This window comes from Equus asinus, chromosome 25 (genome assembly GCF_041296235.1).
Source record: "Equus asinus isolate D_3611 breed Donkey chromosome 25, EquAss-T2T_v2, whole genome shotgun sequence".
In the NCBI taxonomy this organism is placed as follows: domain Eukaryota; kingdom Metazoa; phylum Chordata; class Mammalia; order Perissodactyla; family Equidae; genus Equus; species Equus asinus.
In genome coordinates, this window is record NC_091814.1 from 11637303 (window position 1) to 11660129 (window position 22827).

A 22827-nucleotide genomic window follows, 5' to 3' on the forward strand; every position below is an offset into this window, starting at 1 on the left:
TATCTGTTAATGAAGGAGGGAGAAACTCTATGTAGGAATCTCAAGTCAAAGAATTTGAGGATGGACATAGGGGAGACTTGGAAAAATGAAAACCTGTCAAATGCCTTAAAACCTTTAGGACACTTGCCTTTTCTTCTACAACCACAGTTGGTCAGTTGGTCTCCTGGAGGGAAGGTGGCTGGAACCTCTAAGTATCCCCTAGACTATTGTAGCTATACTTAGCGTCACTCTTCCTCCCCATTCCCCACATCCCACACCCCTCAGGCAGAAGTGACAAAACAGAGACTTCTGAACACATTTATTTGATATGTCAAGTGGAGAGAGGAGTGATTTAGGGTTACTCCCCACTTCTACCTGTGGGGGTGTTCATAAGCTCAAACAGACAGAAGAGCAGCTTAGAGCCCATGACCCACCCCCCTGGGAAAGTGAGACAACCTGTTGTATTGGTTGCAGGGGAGCAGGGTGGGGATAAAAAGCAGGAAGTTGAGAAGTAAAGCTGAGAACAGGAAGGGCAACAGCAGAACTGAGGCTGGGGATTGCTGCAGGAAATCCCAAGGAAAGTGAAGAAGATATCTTGAAAAGTGGTTAGGGCTGGAAGCAGGGTGTGAATAAGGAGCCAGGCCTGGAGAGAGAACCAAGACCTGCAAAACCTGCAGAATAGCTGGGATGTTCACAAAGAGGATAGACTGTGCAAAATCATGAGCCGGCTTTGTTGCAGGGCATACGTGGAAAGCAAGGTTTGCTTGTGTAGGAGGGCAAAGAGACTGGAAACTACCCCTAAATAGGGGCTCCCTACTGCTTCTGAACAAATACAAGAGAGTCGGGGACCCATTTGGGGCCCTAGCACAAGTGGTCCTGTGTATGCCATGCCTGTGAGTACACAAGTAATTCCCATATGCGTATGAAGTGACCAGGGCATGAATGCATGTGTCTTTATGCCCAGTAAATAGAGTATTTACCCTTCCCTGCGAATAAAAATACTGTGCTTGTGGACACGTTTACCCATGTGTGCGTGCACCGTGCCCATGAGCACATGCAAGAGACCCCTATGCCCGTGGTGTGTATGTGAGCCAGTTCTCCCGCCTGTCCCATCAAGGTCCTGATCCCCCACCCTCCTTGGCTCTTCTCGCTCCTCTCAGCGCCCAGGCTCCCCTGGCCCGCCTAGACTCTGGAAGCCCCCTAGCAGGCGGATCTGCTCAGTCTGCATGGAGTGGCGCCTCACCAACTTGCGCTTGGTCCTGGGAGAGCCTGGCGCCCCCGCCTGGGGAGGAGCGGGCAGCGAAGGCGCCCGACCTCCAGGTTGGGGGCGAATGTCGGGGATGGGAGGATGGGGGCTGACGTTGAGCGGGGGCAGGAAACCAGGCCGCGTTTGCGCAATGTGGTCCAAGAGCAACGTCCCGGAGCCCCTCCGCTCCAGCAGCCCAGGACTCCGCCTCCGCCCGCTCAGCGGAGATACAGCCCCAGGCAGACTCTCCTGGGACTGGCGCGGGGAGGGAGCCGAGCCTGCTGGAGGCAGGGTCAGCGGGGAGGCGCTGTATCGGCGGCGCTCCAGCGACAGGCGGCTGCACTCTGGCGAGTCAGGGCAAAGATTTCCGGGGATATCAAGCTCCACCGGCTCCATGCGGCTCAGTTTCTGCCTCAGCCCTGAAGGGGGACCAGACTCCTGAGCTTCTGGCGCAGTGTTGCGGCGAGAGAGGGGACCCCCGCCCGTCACTTTCTCCGCCCAAGGGGGCGGGTCCTCCGGGCCTTCAGTGCTGTGACGTCTGGAAAGACGCGGTCTGCTGGTCAGGGTCAGGCCGTTGAATTCCGCGGTCAGGCGCTCGACCCCCGGCCTCCCTTCCGAGGGCGGGACCGGTTGAGGAGGGGCCACTAGGCCCCAGGGCTCGGAGTTTAGCCTTTTGAGTGGTTTTGGAGGGTGACGGGGTGGTTTGGGGAGCGGCTCAGAAGGGGACGAGTCATCGGGGGACTTAGGCAGAGGGAATTCAAATACGTCCCGCTTCTCCTCCTCTTCCTGGGTGCGAGGGGATAACAACCCACGTCCTCCTCCTCCTGCAGACTGCAGTTGGATTTCCGAAGGCGACGTGCAGACCCCTGGGCTAGAAAGAGCGGGAGCGTGGTCCTCCACCCCCGGGGAAGGTGGGGAATTGAGATACTGCCGGGTCTTCTTGGTACCCGAGGGCGAGGTGTCGGTGGTGATGATGATGACCTCCGTGCCCTTGGCCTTACAGGCTTCCAGCAGCGTGGCAAGGGTCTCGCGGTCCCCGCGGTCCAGGGCGTGGACAAGCGCCGAGGCGCCCGCGTGATCTCGGACTGAAGGGTCTGCGCCGTGGGCAAGGAGCAGCGAGGCCACGGCGGCACCCCCACCCCCGGCGCAAGCGTGCATGAGCGCTGTGCGCCCTAGGCGGTCTGCGATGTTGGGGTCGGCGCCTTGTTCCAGGAGGTAGCGTACCATGCGCGCCTTGTTCTGGGGGTCGTCGTAGCGGGCCCGACAGGCCGCCATTAGCGCAGTCTCCCCCTGGGCATCACCCTCATTCACGTAGGCGCCCCCCTCCAGAAGCAAACGGGCCAAGCGTAGCTTACCCTGACCCACTGCCCGAAGAAGAGCGTGGCCCTCGGTGTGCAGCATAACTGCAGCTGGGGCGAGAGTACCGATGGAGCCGATGGCACCTGCCGAGAATGGCTAAGGGCGTGGGGGATGGGGGGTGACTGGCAGAGGCCCGAGGGCTCAGTGGCGAAGCCAATCCCTGCGGGAAAGAGAGAGATCTTATTGAAGGATTCAGGCAGGGAAACTGAGGCACCGATGGAAGGACCTGGCGTGGGGCGGGGGAGATCTCCACGGCACCGCACATAGTCCTTCCTCTAACTCACGCCTTTGAGCCGCCTCTTCCCCCTAGCGCATGCCTGAGGAGGTGGGAAGGGTGCACCCGCATTGAAGGACGAGCGCGCGTGCAAATGCGTACGTGCACGCGCAAGGATATCCGCACCCCCACCCTCACCCCAGGGCTTATCAGACCTTTCCAGCATCCCCCTTTTCTTATCCGCACTTGGAATCCCCTTTTTAGGATGCTGAACGCCACCCACCCACACACATGCACCCATACATTCACACACATATTTCCATTCCTAACCTCTTTTAGGTTGCCACAGCCCCATAAATTGGATGGGGGGAGGGAAGCAGCTTGCGTTTGGGACCTAAAACGGGTGGGGGGAGAATTGGGGGTTTCTTTTGCCCCTGCTATGTTCCCCATCACTCCTTGCTCTTTCCCTTCCCAGGCTATGCGCCCAAATAGTTACCTGAAGGTCTGCAGAATCTCTGCCGGGCCAGGGCTGAGGCCAGGGCTACGGGGAGGCTGGGATGGCGGAGCCAGGTTCTCGGGGGCCCACATGGCGTGGGGGGGGCATCCGGATTCCCTTGGTGTCAGTATCTGCGCCCGGGTACTGGATTTTGGATCCTCCTCCCGGTGCGCCCCGGGCACAGCGCCGGCTCGGGAGGAAAGAAGCTGGGGGGGGGGGGGGGGGGGGCGGAGCTCTGCCTTGCTATTTATAGCCTAGTCTCTGCGGGTGGGGGCGTCGGGTACCAAACCGTTCCCCCACCCCTGCACGCATAAACCCTCAAAACCTATGGGTTCCAATCCTGACTTCCTTTGCTTAGCTGACCTCCTCTCAGCCCCAACAAACCTAAGTGTTCCTTAGGAGACTCCTCCGACACCCAGACTGGGACCATCTCAATTCTTCGCTGAGCTTCAGCAGATCCCTATTTTCCGTGCTTGGTGTGTTTATGCGCGCCTGTGCGCCAGACCTGACCTGCCACACACGGCGGCACATGGCACACTGTGCAGAGGGGTGGAGACAGGCAATTGGGTTCCACAGCCGGAGTCCATACTGTACAGAGAGAGGCAAAAGATCTGCCTGCCTTCTTGTACTTTAAATGTCAGGGAGAACGGGAGTCACACACAAAGGCACATCCTCACTCCACCCCCCCCCAAAACGGAACACATAGCATAAATAAACTTGGACCTTAGCTCCCTTGTACAGACCTCTTAGGTAAGTATAAGGAGGGTGGTTATGTGGGGTCATTTTTAGATAAAGCAAGAGGCCTTCCCATATGCCTCCTCCCCATATTCTTGGGGGGAGGGAGGGAGATAGAAAAGGGGCAGAGAGAATAGGGAACTTTGTAACAAACATATCCTCTCTCATTGCATCTTTTCACTCTCAGTCTTGCTTAGACTCCTTATTTTTGCATTTTGCTTCAAGGTCTCTGTCCGAATTGCTCCTTAAGTCTTCTCTCTCCCTGTCTGCCGCAATCAGTTTCTCTCACTGTCTATCTCTGACTCGCCTTGCCACCTGCCCTGTCTCCATAGTTACCATAGCTTCCATCTGCATATTTTAGGAATGAGTTTGTGTCCAGCTGGAAGGCATCAGGGGAAGAGGGATGAGGAAAAATCCTCAGGATTTGGAAAACTCACCTGAGATAATTCAGAGGTTGGAGGCCACACACAAGATACTAAAAATAATGTTCCTGAAGAAGGAGAGAAAGAGAACTATTTGCAGGGATTGTTTTGTTGTTGTTTTCACCAGCTACCATTTATTGGACACCAACAATGTGCCAGGTCCTTTACATACATTATCTTCAATCCTCAAAACACCACTATAAAGGAATAATCTTCTTGTTATAGATGAAGAAACTGAGACTTAGTATAGTTAAGCAAGTTCTCCAAAGCCTCACAGCTGTGTTTCTGTCCTATTCCAAAGACTGGGCACTTGCCACTACACCTACAGCTTTCCAAGTCCAGAGGCTTCGCTCCCAGGGCCATTTTCCCTAACATCTGGGATAGTCTTCTTGACTAACTCCTAGATTTTACCTTCACTCTGAACTTTTCCCCTGAGTTTCTGTTTTTTGTGAAAAGAGGACTCCTCCCACTGTGCTCCCCACCCCTCTTGCCAAGGGCCAGGAGGAGCTGGAAGGGAGTGGAAAATGCAGGAAACACTGGGCTCCTTCCCTGCCTCCCCAACTCTGGTTCTCTGATGCCTAATTCTTCCTTCTCCAAATCCTCTCCCCATCTTCTCAGAGAAATGGCAGCAACCCAGATAAAATTTTTTTTAGAAGAGAAATATTCCTGGTGGTGCTGGAGGGAAGCAGTGTAGCGTTGAGGGAAGGTTGGAATAATGGAGGAGAGGCCAAGCTGTGAAGCCTGAATCACAAAAAGACTGATCAATAAGAACAGGTTTCATAAGGGTTCATTTCTCTGTGGGATCTCCGTCAACAGAGTCCTTCGGTGAGATCTGATTGTCAGGTTCCCTCTGTGAGCTCTCGCTAACCAGGAGCTCCTCCAGCCGAGATGAGGTCCGAAATAACTGACCCCCGGTTGATTCTGCAGCCCCATCTCTCTCCGCGCCAGGCTCCCCAAGCCTGGATTCCGGCTGACTCTCTCCCTCCCTCCTTCTTCTCGCTTCAAGTGGGCGGACCTCCCTCCTCAGCTTCTCCAAGATTGGCCAGGAGAACTCACCAATGGGGAGCTCTGGGAGGCGGACCTAGAACGCCACCGGTTTGAGGAAGACCAGCAAATTTCAAGTTGGCTGCGGCTTGGGCTTCGCGTGGGGGAGGGGCAGCAGGTAAGGCTCCGACCCGGTGGCTCTGACTTGGTTCGGTTCCACACTTCCCAAACTAGTTCACCAAGGCCAAGCTGTGAGACAGAGAGAGCTCTCCTGAAGCCTGTTGGATCAGCCCCCTTCTGGTTCTAGGGAACCTTTCTCCTCTGGGCTCCCGTTGCTGCATTGATTGTATACCAGAGAACCGTAAGTTTTCTGTCGGGCATAGGGGACAGATTAAAGCAGAAGGTGAGAAAGACTCACTGTTGTACCTCTGATTCTTTGCTGTGGCATCAACTTCCCCCGAATCTTAACATTATTCCCCTAAGAGCCTGACAAACTCCTGTTATCTATCAAGACTCAGCTGAAATTACCTCCTACCTGTAGCTTTCCTGGACCACCTTTTTTAGCAGAATTCATTATTCCCCAGTCTGATGATAGCTTTTTATGCATACCCTTATTAGAGCACTTAGACTTAGTGCGCACTCTCTCTTTAGTATTTCTGTTCTTCTTAGAATGTAAAGTTTTGTAGGGCAGGTTTTAGTACTGAATACATAGTGCCCAACAAAGGTGAATTGAATGGAACTGATTGGGGAGGCAGGATTTAAACTCCTAGTGGAATTAGGGAACTACAATAATAAACAAAATAAAATACAATACAGTGTATAATTAAGATCCTTAAATTAGTGGTTCATAATATGATTGCTCCCGTAGTCCAGAGAAGGAAGAAAGCTAGGAGGACCAGAATAGGAAGGGGAGGCTTTGTGAATCACAAGGTCTCAAGTTTGGAAGAGCCCTTAGAAATCATGTATTCATTCATTCAAGAAGTATTTGTTGAGAATCTACTATATGCCAGACACAATGCCAGACAATGGGGATCATGATGAATCCTCTACTCTAGGCATGCCACCTTCCTTTGTTAAGCCATATTTAGTAAACTGTTATCCAGCTTCTATTTAAACATCTTTAGGGAGAGAAATCCATGTCACTTTGCAGGTCATTCCATTTTTGGATATTTCTTCTTCGATTAATATCCAGCAAATATTCTAAACAAATACCTAGCCCAATGAAATGCATTCCACACTTCCATTATAAAAGAGGGAGCACTGTCCTAGTGGCAGCATTCTTAAAAATAAAGAAAACCATCTCTTTTGTTTTCTGATTATAGAAGTAATATGCATTTGTTCTAGAAAATTTGGAAACACATAAAGGCATAAATAAAAATGCCTATTATTTCATGACCATGATGTAGTGATAAACATTATGTTAATATATATCCTTTCAATTTCTTTTCTGCATGTATACATATATATACATATGTGTGTGTATGTCTGTATATAGATATTACATAAATAGGGCCATACAATAAATACAATTTTATATCATGTTTCCCCCTACTTTACATTATATTGTGGACACTTTTCTGCCTTCAAATATTATTTAAAGTCATTTTTATGGCTACATAATAGTCTAAAAATGGATATTTGAATTTTTTTAACCATTCATTTTCTGTTGAACCATTTAGGTTATTTCAGAATTTTTGCTACCACGGATAGCTCTTTGATAAACATCCTTGTACTTATATCTCTGGCTATATATCTGATGATTTCTTTAGGATGGATTTTTAAAGTAGGATTACTGAATTAAGCATATGAACATTTAAAAGGCTGTTGATTCAAGTGGTCAGATTGTTCCCCTGAAAGATTGTGTTTATAGTCTTTCCAGTGAGGTATGAGAGTGTCCAACTCAAAAAAATTCATCACAGCCTGATGATTATTTAAATCTTTGTCAATTTGATAGATAAAGAGTGGTTTTATTGGCCGTTTTTTTTGGTCAATTGCCTATTCATGTCCTTTGCACATTTATTCTATTGGGATGATTTTTTTTCACTTGGATTTCCATGAGTTCTAAGATAATAAGGGCTTAACTTGTTGCCTTATTTATTAAAAATATAAGAAACTCTAAACATTAGAGGTCTCCAGGCCTCAGTCCCTGGATCTCTTCTTTTCTCTGTTCATATCCACTCCTTTAGGGATTGCACACCGTCACATGGCTTGACATATTTGTGTATTGATAACTCAACTCCAGTGTAAGCTCCATTGAAACTCCATGGGTGCAGCAGTTTTTTGTCCACAATGAGTTTTGCTCACTGCTGTATTCCTAGCACTGAGAACAGTGCCTGGCACATGGTAAGCACTCAGTAAATATTTGATCAATGAATTAAGATAGTTTTATTATTATTCCCATTTTACAGATGAGGAAACAGAGATATTAAATAAATTGCTGAAGGTTGTGTAGCTAGGAAATGTCAGAACTGAGATTCAAATACATGTTCTTAACTACTACATGTACTGCCTTCTTTAAATTTGATGTAATTGTTTTTCTGTATGTTTTGTTGAAACCTATTCTTAGTAACTTCTACCACAATACGTAATTGTGTATAACTGGGAATGAGTGTAATGTATACGAGGTGGTGTTTGGGGAGAAGGAGAATGCAGGGTGAACCCTAGGGAGGGTTGATGTTAAGGAGAAGCAGTTTGGAACCAGATTATGGGAGACCTTAAATATCTTCAAGAATTTAGACTCAATCACAATGTTAAATAGAAGAGACATTGTAGATTCATCAGCTGAGTCGGGTAGGAGACAGATAGTTTACAGTTTCCCAACCACCAGTTTATTGTCTGAATTAAATAAAATGTTGTCTTCTTTTTACCACACGTCCTTGAGGGTCACTTGGTTAGTATCAGAAATGGAGTTAGATTTGGTCATGGCCTTTTCTTGACTCCTCACTTCTTTGCAATCAAAACAGCCTCCCATCTCCTGCTAGAACTGTATCTGTCAAGTGGAAAGATACTTAAGCCATCTGGTTAGATTAGAGTGTCCTTTCCCTTGAAAGGGTTTGAAGACATTGTGACAAATTCTTTTTTTTTTTTTAAGATTGGCACCTGAGCTAATATCTGTTGCCAGTTTTCTTTTTTTTTCTTCTTCTTCTCCCCAAAACCCCTCAGTGCATAGCTGTATATTCTAGTTGTGGGTCCTGGTTGTGCTATATGGGAAGCCACCTCAGCATGGCTTGATGAGTGGTGCCATGTCTGTGCCCAGGATCTGAACCAATGATACCCTGGGCTGCCAAAATGGAGCATGCAAACTTAACCACTCAACCACAGGGCCGGCCCCTGGTGACAAATTCTTGATCCTTCTTTGGTATCCATGAGACATCCTCTCTCCTCTAATATCTTCTTTTAATCAGATCATAATTTAATCTATTAACCAACAGCCATTTTTTCTTACATTTTTCATAGCAGTTGGACTTGAAACTTTCCAAATTCCTCAGACACACATTTTTCCACCCTGTCCTTCCTGCTACAGATTATTAATCTCATCTACTATTCTGTTACTGTATTTAAAAAAAATTTTAATTAATATTTTTCTCTTGTTACAAAACCAGTACCTATTCAGTGTAGAAAAAAACCTTAAAATTCACATAACCAAGAACAAAAACACATCACCCCAAATTAACCAATGTTAATTTTTGGTTAATTTGAAGAACAGCTTTTTGGGGCAGGCCCCGTCGCCGAGTGGTTAAGTTCGAGTGCTCTGCTTCGCTGGCCCAGGGTTTCTCTGGTTCGGATCCTGGACACGGACGTGGCACCGCTCATCAGGGCATGCTGAGGTGGCATCCCACATGCCACAACTAGAAGGACCCACAACTAAAAATACACAACGTACCAGGGAGGCTTTGGGGAGAAAAATGAAGAGTAAAATGTTAAAAAAATAAATCAATAAAAAAGAACAACTTTTTATTGATATGTGTGTGTGTGTTTGACAAAACAGATTACCTTATACATATTTTTGAATCTTTTGTTTCACCAACTAATCTTTTGTGGAATGCACTTCATTGAGCCATATATCTCTTGTTTAAAGTATTTGTTGAATAGTAATTGAAAAACAAATATTCAAAAATGGAATAGCAAAGTGAGATGGGGAGTTCTCTTACTAAAGATGTTTAAATAAAAGCTGGATAACAATTTACTAAATATGGTTTATGAGAGGCTGGATGCATTTCTAGAGTAGAGGATTCATCATGATCCCCATTGTCTGGCATTGTGTCTGGCATATAGTAGATTCTCAACAAATACTTCTTGAATGAATGAATACATGATTTCTAAGGGCTCTTCCAAACTTGAGACCTTGTGATTCACAAAGCCTCCCCTCCCCATTCTGGTCCTCCTAGCTTTCTTCCTTCTCTGGACTGTGGGAGCAATTATATTATGAACCATTAATTTAAGAGATCTTAATTGTGTTGTCTGTATTGTCTCTTTTTGTTCCCTAAACTAACATGTTGTTAGTATGTACCTTTAATATGATGTGATGAAAATGGCACTTTACCTCTGTGTTCCTCCTCCCCAAAACCCATAACCCCAGTCTAATCAAGAGAAAAGCATCAGACAAATTCCAACAGAGGAGCATCATGAAAAACAAGGAACTATGAATTTTGAATTGCTACTCAAGTTTCTTTTTTTATTATTATTAATAGATTTTATTTTTAAAAAGTTTTAGATTTATAGAAAGACTGAGCAGATAGTACTAAAAGTTTCCATATGCCCTGGCACACAGTTTCCCCTATTATTATCATATATTAGTATGGTACATTCGTTATAATTAATGAACCAATATTGATATACTATCATTACTTAAGGTCCATATTTGAATCAGATTTCCATAGTTTTACCTAATGTTCTTTTTCTGTCTCAAGATGCCATCCAGGACACTACCTTACATTTAGTTGTTGTGGCCCTATTATGTATGTACAGTCATACATATACACACATATGTACATGTATATTTACACACAAATGAAATTGAAAGGATACATATTAAAATGTTAATAATGATTATTACTACATCATGGTCATGAAATAATAAGTATTTTTCTTTATACCTTTATGTGTTTCCAAGTTTTCTAGAATAAATGTATATTACTTCTATAATCAGAAAACAAAAGGGATGGTTTTCTTTATTTTTAAGAATGCTGCCACTAGGACAGCTCTCCTTCTTTTACAATGGAAGTGTGTACCTTCCTTGTTTTTGATGACCTTGACAGTTTTGAAAAGTACTGGTCGGGTATATTATAGGATGCTCCTCTGTTGGAATTTGTCTGATGTTTTTCTCCTAATTAGACTAGGGTTATGGCTTTGGAGGAGGAGGATCACAGAGGTAAAGTGCTATTTTCATCACATCAACTTAAGTGTGCATACTAATAACATGATTTAATATTTTTGATGTTGACCTTGGTTACCTGACTGAAGTAGTATTTGTCCAGTTTCTCCACTGTAAAGTTACTCTCCCCCTTTCCAAAATTGTATGGGACAAAATTTCCTATATACAACCCATGCTTAAGGAGTGAGGAGTTACATTTCCCCTCATTAGAGTAGAATCTACATAATTCATTTGGAATTCTACAGAAGAGATTTGTCTTTTCTCCCCCATGTGTTAATTTATTCAGTTGTTTATTTATGTCGGTATAGACTCATGGATATTTATTTTATACTTTGAGTTATAATCCAATACTACTTTATTTATTTTATTTCTCATTGGGAGCTCTTTCACTTGACTCTTATGCCCCTTTGACATAGCCCCATCAATGTGTGTGTGTTGTTTTTTGGGAGTATTTCCTTACTTTCTGGCACTACAGCATGCTTCAAGCTCATCTTATATATTTCCTTCCCCAGTCCTAGAATCAGCTGTTTCTCCAAGAAGCCCTGGTTCCTTTTATTGGGAAATGGTGTTAGAAACTAAGATCTGGGTGCTATGTGTGCTCCTTGCTACTGGCTTATAATTTCTTTGAAATTTCATTTTCATTTGGTGACTTTGTCCCCCATTCTATCTGATTGGCTCCCCAAGATGACAAGTGGCAGTGTTCAGTTCAGTAGCAGGAGGAACTTTTGATTCATCACAGTTGAGTGAAATGGGCTGCCTTGGGGTAGAATGAACACCCTCTCTTTAGGAAAATGTGACCAGACACTAAATGACTAACAACTTACAGAGTGGAGCACTGCACTGGGAGCGCATTTGGACTAGGTGACCCTATCGGTCCTTCTAACTCTAAGATTCTTTGCTTCCAAGTGGTGTTTGAAATGATCAATTTGATTGTAATGGCTCTTCCTGCACTCTCCCAATTGACAATGAGACTGACGACTCATTCCTGTGCCCCCACAGTGCCTGGCACACTACGTTTTTCATGGTAGATGCTTAATAAATGTTTTGCTGAAATGCATAGTGTTGGATTGAATTGGGGCCTTGTTGGGTTTGGAAAGGGAGAGAAAGAATTCAAAGGTCATATGTACATATGCAGATGGTAATAAACTTCCACTTATCTTAGGGTTGTAGGGAAATTTTATCCAAAAGTCTAATCACTTTCCCTTTTGTGCTACACTTACACTATACTGCAATTATCTGTCCTGTTGGGACCATGTCTCATCCATATTTATATTTCCAGAAACACCCTGCCTGGCACTATGCTTTCTCAGTCAAAATTTGTTGAATTACGCTGGTTTTTCCCATCCCAAGGAGAAAAGATTGTCTTATACCTCCCTGGCTTCCTGTCCATTCTACTGTACTTCTTTTTCTCTTTTTGTCTTTATCAGGTTTTTCTCATTGGATCTCTGAATACCCAGGCCCCCTCCACCATGGCCAGCCGGGGTGGGGGCCGGGGTCGTGGCCGGGGGCAATTGACCTTCAACATGGAAGCTGTGGGCATTGGAAAAGGAGATGCTTTGCCCCCACCCACCCTGCAGCCTTCTCCACTCTTCCCTGTGAGTGTCTGCCCTCCCTTCTTAAGACTCCCATGTGCCCCTTGCTGACTGTATATGATCCTGGATTCCTTGTGGGCTATCATAAAACCATCCTCATCTTGCTCCTCCCTGTCTCTATACTCCCAACTCACATGGGATGTTTTCCACTACCCTTACTTCTCAGACTCCCAGCTCCACAGCTTTCAAAATGCTGTGTTTCTCTCCTCGTTCTCCTTTGGCCCTCTGCTCAGTGGGAGCATTGGATTGAATTGGGGGGAGAGGAGAGGCCCTCCCAGATTTGTACTCCAGCATTTTCTTTCTGAACTGACCACTGCCTCTGCCTTCTTAGCCCTTGGAGTTCCGCCCAGTGCCTCTGCCCTCAGGAGAGGAAGGGGAATATGTCCTGGCACTGAAGCAGGAGCTACGAGGGGCCATGAGGCAGCTCCCCTACTTCATCCGGCCAGCTGTCCCCAAGAGAGGTCAGTTGGAATACTAGCATCATGTGCTGAGCACCTTCTGTGAGTAGTGCTCTGTACTCAGCACCACTGGGGGCCAGAGAGGCCAGAAGAGGCACAGGAAACTCACTTTCTAACTGGGGAGATCATAATAATTACCCCTTCATTTGAAATGTATTACGGTATCCATGGTTTGTTTTGAGTCTCACAATAGTTTTGGGACAGTAGGAAGTTAAGTATTAAGATAACCATTTCACAGGTGTAAATGAGGGGATGTATTAAAAATTTTAAGAACCTGGATACTATATGCATCAACCAATCAAAAGGGGGGCTGGTGCTGAGTCTCTGAGAATCTCTGTTAATTAAAATATTACCCCTTTAGTTAGTGGATCATGGCAAGGTCAGGGAGACCAGGAGGGACTGGAGAAGGAGGTGCACTTGGGAGGCTTGGAATAGTGGATATTTACCAACTGCTGTGGAAGTACCGTATTTCAGTATATTGACAACAGGTGCTTTCCTACTGAAGCCCTAGAAGCTAAAGCTCAGAGAGATGAAAGACTTGCCTAGGTTAGCCCCGTTAACAAGGGGTATAGGGAAGACTGAAACTTGCTTTCTTGCTCTCTAGTATACTTTCCACTATACCACACTACCTCTTATTGTAGCCATGCCTTTGGGTTAAGAGAAATAACAAAAACATTGTAATCTTGGGTGGCAAAGGGACAGGTTAGAAGAGTGTTGGAGGTTGTCACTGAAGCTGACCCCCTGGGCTCTGAGTTTGGGGTGAGAGAACAGACAATTCCTGAGTATTGAAAGGGCTGGGACCTCAGGATAAACCCTCTTCTGGGGCTCTGAAAGGATAGTACTTTGACCCTTGACCTCTGACCCCTCAGATGTGGAGCGTTACTCAGACAAATACCAGATGTCAGGGCCGATGGACAATGCCATCGACTGGAACCCTGGTAGGTGATGGGCCCTTTTCATTGACTGCCCTTCTTTCAAATGCTTGAGATGCCTCAAGCCCCAAGCCACCACCTCATCCACCCTCCTCTGTCTCCCTCTCCACCCTATTAAGTATTTACAAACTGGAGCCTTAGATGTGCTCCAAAACACTTTCAGACTCTACCTGAAAACCTATTAAATAGCCCCTACTCCCCTGGAGGGATCCAAGCCACAGTTTTATTCCAAGCACCTTTAACCCAGCCGCTTCTTTCCTCACCCTTGACCTGACCCTCATCTCTTCTTTAAAACGAGTCATCATTCATAGGAGACCCCAGGCAGAGTCTTACTGACTTTTATGTTCCCACTATTCCCAGATTGGCGACGTCTACCCCGAGAGCTAAAGATCCGAGTGCGGAAGCTACAGAAGGAGCGTGAGTGTATCTGGAAAAAAAAGGGAGAAGAGAGATTTTTTTCGTCAGCTCCAGGACCAAGGCAGCTGGAGAGCCAAGGCAGCTGGTGGTCTTGCCTGCCCTCCCACTTCCTACACAATCCACCAGTATTGTTGCTGGATGCCATAGTGGCCACATGAGGGCAGCAGAGTGACACGGTCTCTGCAGGAGGGTGGGGCAGAAAACTAAAAAGAAAGTTTACTCTCTGATAGGTTACCTTTGATCCCCTCACCAGGGACCACCATTCTACTCCCCAAAAGGCCCCCTAAGACCACAGAAGATAAGGAGGAAACAATACAGAAACTAGAGGTAAGGAGGAAATGTGAATGGAGACCACCTGGGCCCCAGATCCATTCCCTCCCCTTTGGCCCATGTGTGCCTCAATTTTTCCCTTCTGGAAGCTAAGTCTGAGTTTCTCTTCCTATTCATCTTCACATAGACCCTGGAGAAGAAAGAGGAAGAAGTGACTTCAGAGGAAGATGAGGAGAAAGAAGAAGAAGAAGAGAAGGAAGAGGAAGAAGAAGAGGAGTATGATGAAGAAGAACATGAAGAGGTGAAGGGGACCTCTTTCCACACTCAACCTCCGTCTCTTCCCCTCATAAGTTCTGGGGATCTCAACTCTGTCCACCAGGGATGTTCTCTTCAGAGGGTTGGAGGGCCAAAGGAGATAGTGCCCTCAAAGGATAGTGCCATCCCCTTTATCTGTCCCTAGGCTCTTCTCAAGAGCGAACTACAGCTGAAAGGGACTTTCCAGGCCTGAAACAGTGTGATTAGGAGGGAACGGTTCTGGTATACAGAGTGGAAGGAGAATGCTGAAAGAATGCCTGACCTTTATTTCTTTTTTTTCTATTTCAGGAAACTGATTACATCATGTCATATTTTGACAATGGAGAGGATTTTGGGGGTGATAGTGATGACAATATGGATGAGGCTATATATTGAAGAAGGACCCTAAACAATACCTTGGACCTCCATATCTTTCTTGATTTAGGATACAGAGAGTAACTGTCCCTGTTGTTTGGTTTTGTGGACAAACAAATCATTTGCTCAGAGTCCAGATAACCTGTTTGGTCTCTGGAGGTAGAAATGGAGAATGATGACTCTTTTCTACCCTTCCCCTCCCTCTACTCTTGTATCACCTCTGATATCTTGGGGAAAGGGCAAAGGACCAATGTCTTAATTGTGTGAAAGAGAGAAAGGAAGGTCAAAAGAAGAACTGGTTGTTAGAGCTGAGACAATGCACACATGCCCCTACCCATTTTTTATAGTTCTTTGTGGAGATAACTGGGGGTGGGAGCAGTTAGAAGGAGCAAGGGCAGTTTTATATTTTTAAATAAAAGATTTGTATTTGTCTCTCTGTCCAGGGTGAGGCATGGTGGGAGAGGGCTGGAGAAATGAAAGGGATGTCTAGCTGAGCCATTCTTCTCTCCTTACCTGTCAGAGTCCAGTGTGACACACTGGGGGTTACAGCCTTCCTGTCCTTTGTCCCTTCCCTCCCACCCCCATGGAAGGACATATACTCCCAATTTTGCACTGCCAAGGAACATTCAGGAACTCATCTGCATGGCTGCAGCTGCGCAAAGTGAGTAATAGAGAACAGCCCAGGCCCTGAAGACCAGCTGGCTTCTGAGCCTCTGGTCCTCAGGCTACAGAGACGATTGTTCACGTGTTCATAGGGACACAGGCCCTCTCTTTCCCACACTTGACCTTGATCTTGTTCTTGTTTATAAGGAATGATTACAGCTATTTTTATGGGGAGAATCAAGAAAGCCAGGTGTGGGGAGGGAGTAGGGAGGAGGTGCTAATTCTTCTTCAGCACACTCACCCTCTTCCAGGCCCTGGAGACCCCAGTCTAAGAGGTATCTCCGTGCAGAGGGAGCCCCCTACATATCCTGTTCTCCGCTTCCAGATGTGGCTATTGGCTGAGTTGCAGTTTCTCTTTTGGTTCTTTCATGGAATTTAGTTAGCCTTTCTCACTCCCTTCTCGGGGAGGTGGGTAGGCGGTGTTGCTTTACAGGAAGTAAGGAGGGTGGGGAGGAAGGGAGTGACTTTGGGACACTCAGCTCTTAGAGATACTTCCTCACCCACACAGCTCTCCCTTGGGTGAGGTCACTTCCCTCGGCTCTGATTGGCTTCTGAGGAAGCCCTAGATGAGCTGATTGGTTCCAGCCACTTGACATGCAACAGTCACGGGCGAGCTGCGTGTCCAGAATAGGGACTGAATAAGGAGGCAGGCACAGATAGCTGGGATGCTGTCATAGCGACAACACTAAACATTTGAAAGCCATAAAGATGGGATGCAGAAGAACCTTCAAGAAATTCCCCACCATATTCAGGCAGGCAGACTGAATTCGTTACGGCATCCAGTGATAGAAACGGGCAATCTAATATTAGATATTTCTGACCCCATTGTAAAGAATGAATAAGGACTGTTACTTCATTGAAGGAAAGCACCTTAAAAGCTGGTTTGGGTATGGTAGTAGGTGTTAAGGTAGAAGCAGCCAAGAGAACAGAGAAGAATGCAGGAATAGAAACAGAATATTCCAGAGTGATTGAGCAATTTGTGATGATTACTGTGTTTCCTTTTCTAGCTCTCTGAGGTGTTGTATGAGTGGTTGTAGTTGGGTGGGGGGGGGGGGGGCGACCAGGAGACCTGTCACTGGGGTTTCCCATAGTCACACTTTAGCCTTTGATTGTGACTAGGGAGAAATCAACAAGAAACAAAAGTAAAAGACACTGAAAAATCTTTTGTTTTTCTCCCCTACATATACACACATATCACTCCTAACCAGGTCTGCTATATCTGTGTCTGTCTTGGGGGCACAGCTAACCTAAATCTCACCTAATACTAGTCTGGGAACTTAAAAGAGTGGAAACAAAGAAGATTCTAGACAGGAGACAGTAGAGGAGGACTGGAACACGTCCCTGCCCCCACCTCTATAGACACACATGCTTGTCCCATAAAATGGGGAAAAGAAGGACAAAGGTTAGACTAACCACTTGGGATCAGTTGTACTGCCTCAGAGACAAAGTGTCAGAAAGATCAGACCATTCTTGGACTCTTTCCTGTCTGGCCTCCTGCCCCTCCTGGCAGGTGACCTTGCTGAACAAAGCCAGAGACATGGGACCCAGTAGCTTCCTCAGATTCCGGAGGAGTTCCAGGCGTGAGCTAGACTGTTTCCATTTACCTCTCTCCCACTTTCAGTAGGCTCTATCAGGCAGACTGAGGCTGAAAGCCTAAGGCCCAATAAACAGAGTCAAGGCTCCTGTTCCTCTGGAGGACCACCTGAGAGGTTAGAAGTTGAGGCCCTTCTTGCAACATTTAGAAAGGACCCATGAGATTCTTGCTCTGTCGTGTACTATATGCCTGCTAGGGCCTGCTTATATTGAGCAGATTGCTCCCATGCCCACAGCCTGGGCTCCCCTTCCTGGGGGAGGTTCTCTGGCAAGAATCCTGTCTTTCCCTACCCTATGTTCCATCCCTAGCCTCCTGGTCCCCTCCCATCTTGAGCAGGAAGCTTGAGAGTGGGGTCTGCAAATTTAAGTGTAGGGACTCAAGTGATTTGAGGGAGGGCTGAATGCAAGATCTGGATGCAACATGCAGTTTGGAAGACTGGGAGTAGAGACCAAAGAAAATTGGAGGGTCAAGTGTTGGGTGGATAGGGCACCCATGATTTGGTGAGGAAAAGACAATTATTTTCCCCCATTCATTTTTATTACTGTTTGAACTTTTAAAGGAAGGAAGGGTGGTTTGTAGGCGTAGGCTCGTTAAGAATGTAGCAAAGAGGAAGGGCTAACATCTCAACCGGACAAAGCACTAGTTTATGGTCCTAGTTTCACCACTACATAGCTTTGTGCCCTTGGGAAAGTCATGTCAAGTCTCCAAGCCTCTATTTCCTCATGTACAAAACAGAATTTGGATTAGATGTCCACTAGGAATCCTTCAAGCTGATGTTGATCCACCTGCAAGAGTCCAAATGGTTCTGAGAAGAAAGATCGTGACATGGCCAGCTTTTGCTGAACCCATTCCATCCGCTGGATTTCCCCATCTTATTTTCAACTTGGGTAGCTAAAGATAAACTCAGGCATCTAGCCAGTCCTCTCCAAGAACCTGCTTCTGCACAATAGCAGGAAGATCATCAATTCCATCAACTAGCAAGAAAGGAGACAACCCCTGCAGCAAGAGTTCAAGGTTACAATCTGCAAGCCAAGACTCACATCAAGCTGGCCACCAAGAAATTTCTGACTGAGGAAGGGGCCAGTGGGGCAGGTCCTCTCCATCTGTCCTCATACATCATGTCTGGCCAGAGGACAGAGAAAAGAAATGAGCTAGACAGGAATAGCCCAGTGAGCTAATCTGTCCAGACTAGTGGTGACACCTTCTCCATTGAGCTTTCCCCTGCTGAGGCTCACTTTTGCCCCAAGGTCATTTGGGACCAGAAAGCTGGAGATAAGAAGTTCTAGTTTTCTACTATCCCCTCAGAAAGGCCTTTTCCTTATCCCCGAAAGGACTTAATTTGCCATTTTGTATCCTGAAGGGAAGACAAGTTCTCCCTGCAACCCTAATGGGATTCAGTGGGGAGACAGTGATCCAACCTTAACTGCAGGACCTGAGAGGCTAAGTGCGATCACCTTGGGAAGCCAAGACTTTGGGGGAAGGAAACCAAGGATTCCTCAGACCAGTCCTGACCAATGTAGGGAGAGGCTATATCCCCAGGACCTCTGAGTCTGGGACTATTCTCCATTCTCAAACCTCCCCTCCTCCCAGGATGCTCAGCTGTGGGCTGGGCTTCCCTAGATGTGGACCCCTGCCTCTCCCTAAATCTTCCCCATCCTGTGATTCCATTTCTCTTGGTATACAATAGAAAAGGGGGGAAATATCCAAATCCTGTCACTAACATTCTTTGTTAGATTCAGGGCAGCATTTATAGTACTAGAATAGGAGATTAGTAAAACCTGTCTTTGCCTTACCAGAAGGAGTGGAACAAATTCACCTAAGTCAGTAACACGGATCTAGGGTATTTCCTGTCTTGGAGAGAATAAGTGAAATCCCATTTGGACAGGGAAAGAAGGCCTGGTACTCATCCTCTTTATGCTCTGCCATGGCCAGAGATGTAGCCATTCTGGAGAGGAAATCCCCTCATCTAAGGAGGTCAAGATAATTCCTTTATCTCATTTTTCTCAGGCAGAGGTGGTAAGAAGTGGATAAAAGATGGGCTCAGTGAGAGAAAGGGCAAATGCTGACTAGCCCTTTTCTCAGCCCTGTGCTTCCTGTCCCCAGGCCTCTCTCCTGGCCCCTGGACAATCTTTCCTGTCTGACCATACTTGGCTGCTCTTGGCCCCTCACCTCTCCCTTACTTGGCCTGGCTCCTGTTTTGAGACTTGTTTTCCACCCTGAGCTATCACTCTAACACCTGTCCAGAGATATCAGGGATGTTTGCAAACTTCTCAGGAGCTGGACTAGGCCAGGTCAGGAGGGATGGCTTAGGGCTAGAGAGAAAGCTTGTCACTCAGACTCATTCTTATTGTCCTTCAGATTCTTTTCCTCTTTTTGACTCTCTCTCCGTGTCTCTCTTTGCTTCATGTCTTTAGCATTGTGCTGCTTAAATTGAGTTATTCATGGGTGATATAGTGAGGAATATTTGGAGCCACAGAATACACATGGCACATCTTCCAAAGTGTCAGTTTTACTTTTAAGATTTGGTGGAGGGGGGGGCTGGCCCTGTGGCCGAGTGGTTAAGTTTGCATGCTCCGCTGCGGCGGCCCAGGGCTCGGATCCTGGGCGCGGACATGGCACTGCTCCTCAGGTCACACTGAGGCAGCGTCCCACATGCCACAACTGGAAGGACCTACAACTAAGATACACAACTATGTACGGCGTTGTGGGGGGGGTTTGGGGAGATAAAGCAGAAAAAAAAAAGTTGGCAAGAGTTGTTAGCTCAGGTGCCAATCTTTAAGAAAAAGAAAAAGATTTGGTGGAGGAAGATAAATTGTTTTTATACTAAAACTACATAAATATACTATGCAGTATAAATCAAAATTTGTACTCTTTAAACATAAAATAGATACTTCAAAGACATTTCTAGCTTATAACAGGCTTCTTTGGACTGCTCTAGAAGCCCTAGGGAAAATGGTTCACTCTCCCTAATCTTAGGGGTCCTTCAGAGGAAATATTTGAGAATCTCTACTTAGAGCAGAGGTGACAACCTAAGACAAACCTAAACACGAGACAGGAGTCAGGCAGCTATAAAGGAGTGAAACAGTTGAGTGTAATGCAATAGGGAGTGGCGAGAACTGGCAAATAAGAGCCTACTTGGCCCCTTCAGCTCCAGCAGGTTGATGCCATGAAGGAATGTGGGCTCAGTGTTACCAAATATGATTGCTTTTTACTAATTGCCAGACCAGTAGATTTTAGTGAAATCTTGTTTTTAAATGTTTACAGCCAATTCAAATTTTTAGGAAGAAACTGCACAGGTTTCTAGACGTCTACAAGCTGAATCTGCCTGTGTGCCCCTGGTTTGCTGCCTCTGGCCTCTACCAACATTTCTTCTACCTTCCAAAGGTATATGAGGCCCAAATCTGGGCTTCCAAGGTCTCAAGTTCTGTTCCCAAGAACTGGGGACAGTGAAGTGCATTAGGTTGCAGGAGAGTTTGGAGCTTTCTTGCAGGACATCTTGGGAAGGCAGAACTAAAGAGAAGCCTCTGGGTACCACTGGCACGCTACACCTTTCTCAGGGTGGTGGGGGGAGGCATTGGTCACTGCTCAACTACCCTTTCCCTGATCTACAGAGATATAGAGCTAAAAACATCCTGGGGTCTGCAACGGAAACCAGAATTTCCTCAGAGTTGGAAGGTGAGACGAGCACGAAAGACTAGGAATAGAGAGAAGTGGGAGAACAGGAGACAAAGGAAGGATTAGCTGTGAGTCTGGGTAGATAAAGGAGGAAGTCAGAATTTAGACCAGTGACATGGAGAGTGAGGGGTCTTTAGCCAGAGAACCATACAAGGGAAACACAGTTCTCACGCCCCTGAACTCCGCCTCCCCTCCCAGCAACTGAAATCCTCCCTCTGTCCATCTGTCCAGGAGGTTAAAAATATCCAAGCTGGGTACCCAGCCAGACATTTCCAAGAACCCATTTACTGGCCATTTGATTGACTTAGAGAGGTAGTCAGTAGCTCCATCACCCAACAAGGAATGAGAATGGACCGTGCTTGACATCCTAGGACTCAAGGCACGTGAGATTCACAATCATGTCCCCATGTTCTCCCTGTCCTCCTCCTTCCTCCATCACTCCATTGCCTGGGGATGACCAGTCAACTGGTAGTCAGAAAAATCCCAGCCTTCAGAGTTCGTTCATTCTTTTCTCCTTACATAACAGGCCCAGTTGAGAGTACAGCAGGGTCAAGCCCAGAGAAATGTCAGTAAATGACATGAATAGCTCAAATAGGCTAAAGTGGGCCTCATTAGTGAGCTCACTTCCACTGGCTTTTGTGCTACTCTGTCTAGTCCACCTCAGGGGAAGAAATCAAATGAGATGTAATATCTTCAAATAAGGAGTCTGAGAGTTCTTTGTAGTATCACATTATATATCTAGCACTGTCTGTTCCTCAGTTTATCACTCCAAATGCTGGAAAGATTTCCCCTGGAATTGTATACCAAAAAGTTAAGAACCTTCAATTAATTTCCAGACGGTGACAAAGTTGAATCCAGAGGCCTGTGAAGCACATTCAAGTATGAGAGAGAAAACTGTAGTGCTCCCAGAGCTATACCATGAGATGCTGGGGGTGTGCAGAAGGCCCATTGTGGCCTGGGGATGGGAGTCCCAATAGTGGGCTACCTTTCCTCTATCACAATTAACTCCAGGTTGAGTCAGCTCCTATACACTGACCTCTTCTCAGACTGTTTTGTTCCCCCAAAACAGGAAAGGAAGCAAGAGGAGCAAAGAGAGAATGGCCTTACTTCTGATAGGTCAGAGAGGGAGAACAATTTTTGGAACATGGCTGGGAATAAACTAATCAAGGTGGTGGTAGTGGATATGCCTTCTCTTTTATTTTAGATAACAAGTACTTACTTTCCCTTGTTCTAACACTTCATATATATTTTTAAATCCTCACAACAATCTTCCAAGGTATCTATTATTATCTCCCATTTTACAGATAAACTGTAGCGCACAGATGTTAAACAGGTTGCCCAAGGTCATACAGATTGTTAATTGGTGGAAGTAGGATTTGAATTTAGATAGTTTAGCTCCAGGGTACATGTGCTTAACTACCTCACTATACTGTTTCTCCTTAATAGTATAGGAAGGCTGATCCCTGAAGTTTTTCTAGGCTTTAGACTCATCTGTTGGACCAGGACCTTCAGCCCTGGATCTGCAGCAATCTCTGAGAGGGAGTTTTTCAGCTTAGGAAATGGAGGTTGATATGGGGTCAGAACACAGAATGAGACAAAAGTTTCTGCTTTCCTAGAGGTCAGGGTGCTTGGGACAGGGATTAGGCCATTGGAGGGTCTATTTGCTATTGAAAGAACTGGGCAAAAATCACTCCTTCACCCCAATTCATGCCCTGCAGTTCTTATGTGATTGTTCTCTGTTGATCAGG

General features: G+C 46.2%; 2 protein-coding genes across 3 annotated transcripts; one reads left to right on the top strand and one right to left on the bottom strand.

The window, feature by feature from the left end:
• Window positions 1–281: 281 nt before the first annotated feature.
• Window positions 282–3494, bottom strand: ANKRD34A (ankyrin repeat domain 34A). The gene is made up of 2 exons (XM_044758688.2): window positions 3295–3494; window positions 282–2744 (listed from the first exon to the last, which is right to left on the bottom strand). Exon 2 carries the CDS (start codon window positions 2624–2626, stop codon window positions 1136–1138), a length of 1491 nt encoding a protein of 496 aa, XP_044614623.1. The 5' UTR covers window positions 2627–2744; window positions 3295–3494; the 3' UTR covers window positions 282–1135.
• Window positions 2303–15579, top strand: POLR3GL (RNA polymerase III subunit GL). Of its 2 annotated transcripts, XM_044758691.2 has the most exons (9): window positions 2303–2440; window positions 5458–5613; window positions 12237–12404; window positions 12733–12862; window positions 13729–13797; window positions 14152–14208; window positions 14462–14535; window positions 14666–14779; window positions 15082–15579. In XM_044758691.2, exons 3-9 carry the CDS (start codon window positions 12279–12281, stop codon window positions 15166–15168), a joined length of 657 nt encoding a protein of 218 aa, XP_044614626.1. In that variant the 5' UTR covers window positions 2303–2440; window positions 5458–5613; window positions 12237–12278; the 3' UTR covers window positions 15169–15579. The 2 variants fall into 2 exon arrangements, with proteins under 2 accessions (XP_044614626.1, XP_044614627.1); XM_044758692.2 differs by lacking the exon at window positions 2303–2440 and having other exon boundaries at window positions 5598–5796.
• Window positions 15580–22827: the final 7248 nt, after the last annotated feature.